Genomic DNA, 8,836 nt, shown 5'->3' with positions numbered 1-8,836 from the left:
CCCCCCCCCCCCCCCCCCCCCCCCCGGAGTGCTCCGAATTTCTAAACATTAAGAAAATGAAAAGTTCTTCAGAAGGAAAACAGGTTATCAATAAATACGAGGACATTCTAATGGAAGACAAAGAACGCACAAAAGAACTTCTGTGGGGTAATGCCTCATGCTTTAGCCTCATTAGCTATCTGACGACTCTTTTTCTCCTCTTTTAGGGATTGATCAGAGAGCGGCAAATCTATGTAGGTTTGAAGTCACTCACGAGATAATTTATCAGAGTGAATTTCTGTTGCCTGCTGCTGTTTGGGTTGCTTTATTTTCACTTCTTCCATTGTCTCATGGTGATCTGAAACAGAAAATAAATCCTGATCAAATGCTTTCTATATAACTGTGTTTCTGAAATATAACACAACTAAATAATCAATCCCAGGGAAAACTGCACATGTCGCCACACTTTCCCAAAGCCGGCCACATCCATAGTCCTGCTGAGGGGGCAACCAACCAAAAGATTCCCAACCATCCCCAACCCCAAGCTCCAGCTAACCAAACCAGGGAAAGATACTTAAACCCAGGGCAGCCATCCATGGATGCTAACAAGCTAGGACATGCCTTCCGGGGGGGGGGGGGGGGGGGGAGGCGGAGCGGGTGAGGAAGGTATGAGCAGTCAGATGCCTCTGCCAGGAATTCAAACTAGGGAAACTAAAAAACCAAGCTGGCTGGCACGCACTGGAGCAAAGAAGTCATCATACATACGGAGCAAGGCAACTACCAAGAGAAAGAACAGCCCCCATATCTGTGGGCATGATACCTGGAAACTACAATAGCTCTGTATCTTAAAGAAAACTCCTTGGTTTTACTTGAGCAAGCTGAGTGAGCTCACTTGAGATAGGGTGATCAGTATGTTCAATGACAAAATCACTCTATTAAATAAATCTCCACTCTAATAAACCTTTTTTTTTTTCCTACCACAGAATTTTGAAACAGGACAGCTGGGGCTAACCATATACTTGGGGAAATATTCCAAAATCTTTCTCAAGGGCTAATTCATATAAAAGCTTGAGAGGCCATTTTGCAGATCATCTTTCAGAATGAAAGAATAAGGACATATGAATTATTTGCTGCCTATCACCACCAGCAGCGGTAACACTGTCACACGTGTGTTTGTTCATGTTTGTAATCAGTCTGGATACTATCAGATGTCATCATGTTGTTTCCTTGATGGAGGCCTTCCTACTGCCTCTCTCGTTATTCTTGATAGGGACAGATCTTCTTATGTAGAGACAGTCCTTAACACATGAACCCCAGAATTCCCAGGGGCCCATTTGTACAAATAGACACCGTAGAGAACATGCTGTTAGGGCTTCCCCACTACTGTCAGGGGAGAAGTTACTACTGAATGCCAGTGTAGGCCCTCAGCTCCCCAGGTTAACACACTTTTCTCTACCCCAACTCATTACAGGGACTCTTCGGCCTCTTCAGGCTCCCTTTCTCAACATTGTTCTAGGAGGAGCTTTTCAAAGCTTCCACCAGGCTTCTTCCTACATGTACTCACCCAACTCCATCCACTAGACAATAAACCTTATGAAGTCAACGTACCATGGCAGTCTGATCACCGGACAGACACCTAGCAACCATCACAATATCTGACACACAGCAGGTGGTCGGGAAAAATGTGTAGAAGGAATGAAGAACAGATGAATAAACTAGCTTTAGAACTTAGATAAGCTAGGGGCGCCTGGGTGGCGCAGTCGGTTAAGCGTCCGACTTCAGCCAGGTCACAATCTCGCGGTCCGTGAGTTCGAGCCCCGCGTCAGGCTCTGGGCTGATGGCTCAGAGCCTGGAGCCTGTTTCCGATTCTGTGTCTCCCTCTCTCTCTGCCCCTCCCCCGTTCATGCTCTGTCTCTTTCTGTCCCAAAAATAAATAAATAAATGTTGAAAAAAAATTAAAAAAAAAATAAATAAAATTAAAAAAAAAAAAAAAAGAACTTAGATAAGCTAGGAAAGCTCAAAGAAGAGGGCTGGGCTGGGGACTTCTAGAAATATCGTTCCATTATACAGTGAGCTCAATATAAGTGGGCTTTTGCAGACTAGCCTCTGAACCAAAATAGTTTTTAAAACATTAACACTGTTTCTTTGGGAACACTCACTCTACATTAGAAATGACCGATTATCCCGGCTATTTCCACCATAGACTGTGGTAGTCTTAACAGCAGGGAACGAGTCTCTGTCTTTTAATCTAGTGCTTAGCACTGACAGGAATTGGTGTAGATATCCTTCGTCTTACATTTCCATCTAGATTTTAAATGGATCTTACTTTAAGGTGCAGAGCTTTATTTATAACAGAACATCATTGCTATTTTTTTTTTCTTTGTCACATGACACGAGCTAGATAGTTCGGTCCGCATTAATTCCAAAATCCCCAATCATGGAATTCCCTAGCAGTGAGCTCTTTTAGAAATGGATGGGAACATTCTGGGTTATCACAGTGACTGAAGAAAGCTAATAGCATTTAGGATGTGGGATTAAGGTTATTAGACATCCCACCAGGTACAGAACAGTCGCACACGACAAAAAATCCTTCTATCTCAAATGCCATTGCTGATGAGCTAGAGGAAGCAAAAAGTGTAACAAGAGTGGGAAATAACCATTAGGAAAGACAGAAGAGCACAGATTAAGAGCACAAGCTTTCAGCTGGGCAGACAAAAGTTCAAATTCTTGTCCCACTGCACCGTAAAAGGTACCTTTAAGCAAGTTACTCAGTCTCTTTCAGCTTCTGTTTTCTCATTTGTCAAGAAGTTGAAAAATAGCACCCACTTCATATGGTTTTTTGAAAATAAAAGATCACATCCAACAGATTATAGTAATATGAGCGCTCACTAAATCTTAGCAATTATAAGTTTCTCTTGAAAAGCTCTCTGCTGTTAATTTTCATGAAAAAAAAAAAAAAAATCAGACCAGGTCCCTCTTCTGCTTTGAGGACAAAAATGTAATGCCTCCTCACCCCCCATTCCCACACTGCAAAATTTCACCATCTTGGAGTCTGTCAGTGTTTAGGCAGCACATTATTCTTGGCTCTCCTTTGCAGATCTCATTTTTTCACTCGTTCTTCTTATTTTTCATTAATTAACCATCATACTTACCACCCTTTGCCCTGCTATCAGAATAACTGTTGCTGTTTTTAGAACTTTTTGAGTGAGTCCCCAGGAAGACACTTGCAGACTTGTTTTTTTGGGTATAAAAAGTCAACACCTCCTCCAGTTCAGCCTCACTGAAATGAGGAGAGAAAGTATGGTCAGAACAGGAAGCTCTTCTGGAAAATCTTTCCACCAGATTTTATTATGGAAATGGAGTCAGCTGGAGAAGGGGAAAATAAAAAGTATGAGCAGAAAACTCCCTATTAATAGATGGTTAAATAGGAATACAAACAAAGCAATCTAAAAAATTCAAAGCATGATAAGGCTTTATTCATTCCAAAGTGAATTTTCTAGACACGCCATCCAATATGGTAGCCACTAGGCATATAGGACTATTTAAATTTAAATGAATTAAAAGTAAGTACATTTAAAAACCCTTCTCAGACCAGCTGCATTTCACATACTCAGTAGCTACAACACAGAAGGTTCTACTGGCAGCCATGTTCTCTATCAGAGGTCAACAAACTACACACTACAAACAACAGGGGGGGTCAAACCCGAGGAGCAACCTGTTTTTGTACGGTTCCTCACTAAAAATGGTTTTTATATTTTTAAAGAAGACTGCTATAATGACCACATATATCCCACAAAGTCTGAAATATTATCTGGTCCTTCACGGTTTGCCCACCCCACTTCCAGATAACTGAAGTGTATTCACTACAGGAGTCGCTTGTCATTTTAATTATCTATGTCAGAAATAAGACCTACCAGCATAACCATGGAAGAGCTCCCTAACCATCCAGTCCATGAAGGAAACTGAAGTACATGGTTCTAGGTCACTTCAAATATTGAAATTACCTGTCCTTTATGAACATCCACAAAATGGGAAGTATAAGGAATTTGATGAGGGCCCACGGGATTCTCCCAGTAAACATATTAGACATGGATTTTTAACACCTGTGGCAGCTTCTCAATGGCCCTTTGTATTTTTTTTTCCTGGAGCCTGGCTATGTTCCAGATAAGTGGTCTTTAAATAGGCAAACGATTCCAGCATTATCACAAGGAACCTATATCCCATCTTCAGAATACATTGTAATGACCTAGGAAACCTAGGAACCCATTTCTACGAATCTCAGAGTAAACCCCAAGGTCTCAAAGTAGAGAAGGTGAAGGGCCACAAGGCAAGTACCTCAGTAACTATGACAGATCTACCGCTGAGGTTACAAATGGGGCGAATGCCTCTGTATGTCCACGTGCTTTCTTTGGCCCTTCACAGAGAGGGGAAGGGGCGGGGGAAGGGGCAGGTTAAGGCTAATCAAAACACAAACTGCTTGATATCGCCTCTCTTACCCTTTGCCCACTTCATAATTTATGTTTCCTTGCCTGACTCCTGCAGGTATCTGGATTTACCAACCTTGACAAAGGTATCCATGTACCACCCCAAACGTAATAAAAAACTGATGATTGAACATATTTCCAACAATTGACATTTAATGTGCGATGACAGTAATAAATATGTTCCAGCATATTTTACCTCTAACTCTGTATCACTAGTTTTAGTATATATAATTCATTTCCAGCAAACAGGCCTGGTAGGGGGATACATGTCTCTCTTCAAAAAAGGTGGCTTTTCTTTTCTTTTTTTATATTGTAGGGATCTTGAAGATCCCCAAGAGGAACTAAACATTAATCTTTTAACTTTTTAAAAAAATTTTTTTTTGAATGTTTTATTTTTATTTTTTTTTTTTTAAGAGAGAGAGAGACAGACAGAGCATGAGCGGGGGAGGGGCAGAGAGAGAGGGAGACACAGAATCCGAAGCAGGCTCCAGCCTCTGACCTGTCAGCACAGAGCCTGATGCGGGGCTCGAACTCACGAGCCGTGAGATCATGACCCGAGGTGAAGTCGGACACTCAACCGACTGAGCCACCCAGGCGCCCCTAATTTTTTAACTTTAAATGTAGAGCCGTTTTCTGAACATAACCTCATTTTTGTTCTTTCCTGTTTTTATCATGCTGATGTGAGAAACCATGTCTTGCTTTGTTTCTATAACTTTATTATCAATCATGTAACTCAAGACTCAAGAATGTCAACAAAATAACATGACAGTTTTCTTTTTTTTTTTTTTTCAACGTTTATTTATTTTGGGGACAGAGAGAGACAGAGCATGAACGGAGGAGGGGCAGAGAGAGAGGGAGACACAGAATCGGAAACAGGCTCCAGGCTCTGAGCCATCAGCCCAGAGCCCGATGCGGGGCTCGAACTCACGGACCGCGAGATCGTGACCTGGCTGAAGTCAGACGCTTAACCGACTGCGCCACCCAGGCGCCCCAACATGACAGTTTTAAACTCCTACAAAATGATAGATTTGTTTGCTGTGTGCTTAAGCACAAGATAGTGAGGCTATACTTAGGTCTGTACAAGGTATTAAACACAGATCAGATTGTGCTGGTGACTGATAAACCACCACCTGATTTAGCTTTATAAACCAACAAAGAATGGACTTTCTCCTACTTTTCACTCCACAGTGACTTTGATGGTTGAAGATGAACAGGGTCACACAAATGTTTTATCCTTTATTTGAGTGGTTTTGTATGACTTTCTGTTTTGGAAAAAGTTCCCCCAGTAGGAGTCTCACAAAATTTTAAATGAAATGTTTTGTCACCTTTTCTTTTGGAAACATATTGTAAATGGACAAAATGGCCTGACTGATTTGTATCACGATAGAGCTGAATGCTGAGATTTTCAATCCTCAAAGCCAAATCTACGCATGGAGGACTGGTTCTATTTTGTATAAATTAGGTGTAACCCTCACGGTGTTGAGAAACTGCCAATTCCTCAACCCACTCAACATAGGCAAAATTTGGTCATCACCACGGCATCAGTAGGTCAGGGATAAATTCATATTCAGTCGACACTGGAAGCCTCTGACTTCAACTTTCCAAAGGGCTCTCTCTCAGCACTTCAAGTGGTGTGTACTTTGAAGGCTGTCTAGAAATACAGCCCAGATACCTAGCAGCAGTGTTTTGATAACTGAAACCATGAGGACAACAACATGATTGGCTGAGATATGGAGAGGCCAAGCCTATGAAATGCTTTCTTTCATCCTGAGAGGGATTTTACTCACATTCCTACGTTAGAAACAAGGAAATACTGAGAACTGAATGGGGCAGTATGGAAGATAGAAGAAGATAGTTTTTCTTAAAAAAGAGTATCTTCTACCTTGCTTGTCTGATGAACTCCTGAAAGTTTTCTGTATTCACCCCATCTTCCTCCTCTTCCTCAAGTTTCTTCTTTGATTTCTTTTCAGCCATCTGTTCTGTTTCCTACCCAGTCCCCAACCCACAAAGGAAAACAGTAAGATAAAATGGCTCCTGATAAATGCACACTTCATCATCTGCTTTCATTACCATTGGGTTAATTTGTCTTTACAGTAAAGACGTAATCCCTCCAGGTACTTTTGCCACCTATAAATTTGACATATTACTCTCTGCCACTGTTTCATAAAACATTTCGGAATTTCCAAATAAAGGTTGCAGAGTAAATGTAAATCCTTATCATCTTTTTGCTTTCTGCCCACAAAGCCCCTTCAGGGAAGAACTTTTCATAGCAGCTTAGTAACATCTGTGCTCGCACTTGTAGCTTCACCGGTATGACCACAGAGATGCTGCATTTTGTTACAGTTAGGGAAAGGAAAGATCGGTCTTGGAACCTACTCCTATACCAGCATCCAAACTGAGTAAATTCTTCACTTATATAAGACATACCAAAATTCTCAACAGATCTGGAGTAAATTGCAGCCATAGGATTTTTTTATATTGCTATTCTACTAACCATTCCACACATCTATACTAGCATCACTTAAATTTCCAGGCCTCCGTTTTCCCTTTTGTAAAATGACCATACATTTTTCTCCCAAATACTGATATTTCCAAAGCATTCTAAGACCCTTGGATATCAGATGCTTTGTAAAATATTCTAACTGAATAGTATATTTCCTGGTCTTGGTTGTAAAATGATATCACTGTCTACAATGTTCTCAAGAGCAAAGTAGAACTCTCTCAGGAAAGAAGATTATGTCATTCTATTAAATCCACAGTTCACTTGCTCTCAAACCGTCTATTTACCACTATCTACAGGCATAATGACAATGCAAATTCACATAGCTTGTGATTCATCTCAGATACACAACCCTCAAAGGGAATTTGCCTTTTTTAAAAAAATGTTTATTTATTTTTGAGGGGGGGAGAGAGAGAGAGAGAGAGAGAGCACGTGCGCAAACAGGGGAGGGCAGAGAGGGAGACGGAGAATCTGTCTGACCACGCTGTCAACACAGAGCCTGATGAAGGGCTCAAACTCATGAACTGTGAGACCATGAGTGAGCCAAAACCAGGAGTTGGGCACTTAATTGACTAAGCCAACCAGGCGCCCTGGGAATTTGCCTTTTGATAAGCGTTAATGATGGCCACTGGGCTTTCAGAAGTAATGAGCAGCTTTTCAGATCAGCTGGGTTAAGGAGCAAGGTCTAGCTCCCTGTAACAGTTACACACAAGGGATGACGATGATAGAAAAGAGAAGGACCTCTCCACCCAGCTAGACAGTGGCTTCTAGCCTTTGCTAACAGTGCGTGGCAATCTAACACACACAAGTAACAGATGAACCACCTACCTTGTTGTACACAAGAATAAAGTCACCCAGTTGGTGGGCCAAGATTCTTCTGCGTTCCAGAAGTGCCAATCGTCGACTGGGTAATACCATCCTCATCGAATGCTGGAGGTTACTTGATGCTCGTTTAAGGAAGCGAACCACTAGCTCCTATTAAGAGTCATGAGGGAAAGAAAGCAGGGATTGTGGGAAGTAACAGAAGATAAGGTATGAAGGATTTGCCCAACAGAGATACGCGAAGAGGTATACTATACATTTCAACAAAAAAGACCCAGAGCAAAAACATTAGGTACAGTAAGGATACAGAAAGACAAAGCAAAAGAAACTTATTCTCTCCCCTCAAAAAGCTGGCAATCAGAAAGGCAAAATAAATACGTATACAAATTAACTACGCATTAAAGAAGTAACCGCAAAAGTATCACAACCCACATGCAAATAGTACTGTCATAATTCAAAGTGTAGATACCACGTCTAACAGGGCAATCAGAGAAAACTTAAGCTTAAGGGAAAGTAGCTTTCACGGACAGGGGAAATTAAAACCACGGGAGCAGATGAAATCATCAAAGGTGAGACAGAAGAGAAAGAACAGAAATATTCATAGGAAAGAGGAGGAAGAATCAGAAACAAAAGCAAAAAACCCCATGGTAAAAACACCAGACATTTACAAACAAACAAACAAACAAAACAAAACAACAAGGAGAAAATAGTGTCATGGAGGTCAAGGGGGTTAAAAGCCCCATGTCAAAAGCTTCCAAGAGGCTGGAGCTGAAAAGGACCAAGGCCAAGACAAGGCCCAGGATCCGGCCATTGTGAGATGATTTCAAGACAATGCTTCCAGTAGAGGAAAGGGAATAGAAGGAAGAGGCTAAGAAGTGCATGGGGAATGAAGAACAGAAACCACTAATTTCAAAAGTTTAGTGATAAAGAAAAAGAAAGAACAGCTACTCTATGCCTGAGAGGTGATGGCTTCTTTTTTCCTTCCCCACGACGAAGGGGGCTGGCTGGGGGGTAGTGCACAGTGGAAAGTCATTAAAGGGGACAAAGGGCA

General features: G+C 41.5%; 1 protein-coding gene across 18 annotated transcripts in view; it reads right to left on the bottom strand.

Annotated features, from left to right (window-relative positions):
* The window catches only part of TTLL5 (tubulin tyrosine ligase like 5), a 284,194-nt gene that overhangs the window by 167,955 nt on the left and 107,403 nt on the right, over positions 1-8,836 (bottom strand). For all 18 annotated transcript variants that reach the window (XM_040477756.1, XM_040477758.1, XM_040477763.1 and 15 more), the window contains 4 exons: positions 7,792-7,938; positions 6,346-6,449; positions 3,132-3,259; positions 254-337 (listed from right to left, as the gene is read on the bottom strand). In XM_040477756.1, the coding sequence (XP_040333690.1) occupies positions 254-337; positions 3,132-3,259; positions 6,346-6,449; positions 7,792-7,938 (463 nt within the window). The remainder of the gene's footprint in view (positions 1-253; positions 338-3,131; positions 3,260-6,345; positions 6,450-7,791; positions 7,939-8,836) is intronic.

This window comes from Herpailurus yagouaroundi, unplaced genomic scaffold, assembly GCF_014898765.1.
Source record: "Herpailurus yagouaroundi ecotype Mexico unplaced genomic scaffold, PumYag 141, whole genome shotgun sequence".
In the NCBI taxonomy this organism is placed as follows: domain Eukaryota; kingdom Metazoa; phylum Chordata; class Mammalia; order Carnivora; family Felidae; genus Herpailurus; species Herpailurus yagouaroundi.
Note: the sequence above shows the minus strand (reverse complement) of the source record. Positions and strands in the feature narration are given on the sequence as shown.